Below are 1,976 nucleotides of genomic sequence, written 5' to 3'. Positions count from 1 at the left end.
CATATTTATTTAAAAAAAAAGTAAGTGTAACATGTAAATTCAATTTTATAATTATATATTTAATAAATTTTATTTATTTTATTTGAAATGAAAATTATATAAAGTTACAGTTCATAATTAATACACATTAGCACAAAAAAAAAATGGACATACGGAGATGAAAGTATCAATTTAGATGTTAGTTTATTATAAAATAAGTACATTAAAAATACAAAATGATAAATAGAATAAACGATATTTTAATAATGAATTAATTAAAGTAATCCATAACTTTCAGAAAAATATATCTTCATTATTTCCATAAAAACATACATACACCTTTAAAAGGTTCTTTTTTATTGTACTTTTGCCTGTTATTTTATTGATAAGAAAAACTACAAGGTACCAAATGAAGCAAAGTTCACTCCTGGACAAAAGAAACCAATCGTTTGATAAATTTTTTGGCTATCTCAGATTCTGGTTTTAACAAATGATAAACATGATCCTCATCTTTCTCTTCAAACAACTCCAATTTCCCTTTCCACCCACTTTTCTCCACACTTTCAAAATACCAAATCCCTCTGTCCCTTAACATATCTTTTCCAGCAACACACACAATAATTTTAGAACACCCAAGTTTTTCCAAGCTAGTTGCACCTTCACCCAAAGGATTAACCAAAGGGTTATCAATTCCACTAGGTGCATTTGGATACACCAAATGCCAAACCTTATGACAAATACTATTTTCAGGCTCTATAATAGGTTCTGACCCAATTGGGTAAGAACTATGAAAATAAGGGTGAATTAAAATAGCTCCTAATATTTTAACATCACAAGGTAAAGATTCAATCCCAGCTTGAATTGCAATGTTATGAGTAATGTTACCACCAGCACTATCACCTCCAATGAAAACCCTATTAAAATCACCATGTTGAATCAACCATGGCTCTGCATTGTTGAGGGTATTGTTGGAATGAGAAGAAACCCATTTGAGTGCAGCCCAACATTCATGGTAACATGTTGGGAGAGGGTGTTCAGGAGCAAGACTATACTCAACAGAAACAACTATAATATTTGCTTCTGTTGCAAAGGCTTTGATGTGTTCATGGTAAATTTGGGAGAAAGCTGATTCGAAGACAAAAGCACCACCATGAAAATAGACCAAGATTGGAAATTTGGAAGATGGGTTTGTGATTTTTGGAAGGTAAACTCGAGATGAAATTGTGGGGTTGTGTGAGATTACTATGTCTTTGGATGAAAGCCCTGTTTTTGGGTCATTCAGAGATGGGGGTGCAAATAGTGATTGTAATGGTCTTTCCACTGAACCGTCACTAAAGATACGGATGAATGTTCCCATATCGGTTACTATCTCTTTTGTGACGGTTTTTGGTGTGATGGGTGTTGTGGAAGCCATTTTAATTGACAATGCAAAAGGTTGACTGAAAGGAGTTTTTTTAGTGAAATATGAGGGTGAGATATTTTTGTTGGTGATGATAATAGATGGTATTTATAGGAACACATCCATCCACATGTTTGGTGAAATGACAATTTGATTAATATACATTTATTTTTATATAGACATTTAATTGTAGTTTTATTTCTATAGGCTTCACGAGACTTTTATTGGATATATAGGACAGCTTTCTTTCATGTCATTATTTAATATATTTCTTTTGTTAAAAATATGAATCTGTATGTTTAAGATTTTTTTTAAATGATTTTTATAATATTTTATTTTTTTTATAATAAAGTTTTAAAAAATTGATTAAAATGAAATTATTTTGAAAAGTTCGTCATTAAAATCATTTTTAAAATATGTCTTTTTAGAAAAAAATGTAATTTTTATTATATTAAAATATTTAATAATAAATATTTAAATTATTAAATATTAAAATTACTCTTTTTAATTAATAATAAATGAATTTAAAAACTTATACTATTTTTAAATAAATTTTTCATAAAAATTACTTTTACAAATATAAAATAAAATTACTTTT

At 28.1% G+C, this 1,976-nt stretch overlaps 1 protein-coding gene across 1 annotated transcript; it reads right to left on the bottom strand.

Moving 5' to 3' along the window:
• Window positions 1-271: 271 nt before the first annotated feature.
• Window positions 272-1,470, bottom strand: LOC101489615 (2-hydroxyisoflavanone dehydratase-like). The gene has a single exon (XM_004516263.4). It carries the CDS (start codon window positions 1,391-1,393, stop codon window positions 401-403), a length of 993 nt encoding a protein of 330 aa, XP_004516320.1. The 5' UTR covers window positions 1,394-1,470; the 3' UTR covers window positions 272-400.
• Between the last annotated feature and the right edge of the window lie 506 nt (window positions 1,471-1,976).

This window comes from Cicer arietinum, chromosome 5, assembly GCF_000331145.2.
Source record: "Cicer arietinum cultivar CDC Frontier isolate Library 1 chromosome 5, Cicar.CDCFrontier_v2.0, whole genome shotgun sequence".
NCBI classification, from domain to species: Eukaryota; Viridiplantae; Streptophyta; class Magnoliopsida; order Fabales; family Fabaceae; genus Cicer; species Cicer arietinum.
The sequence above is the reverse complement of the archived record's forward strand: the minus strand, read 5'-3'. Positions and strand labels throughout refer to the sequence as shown.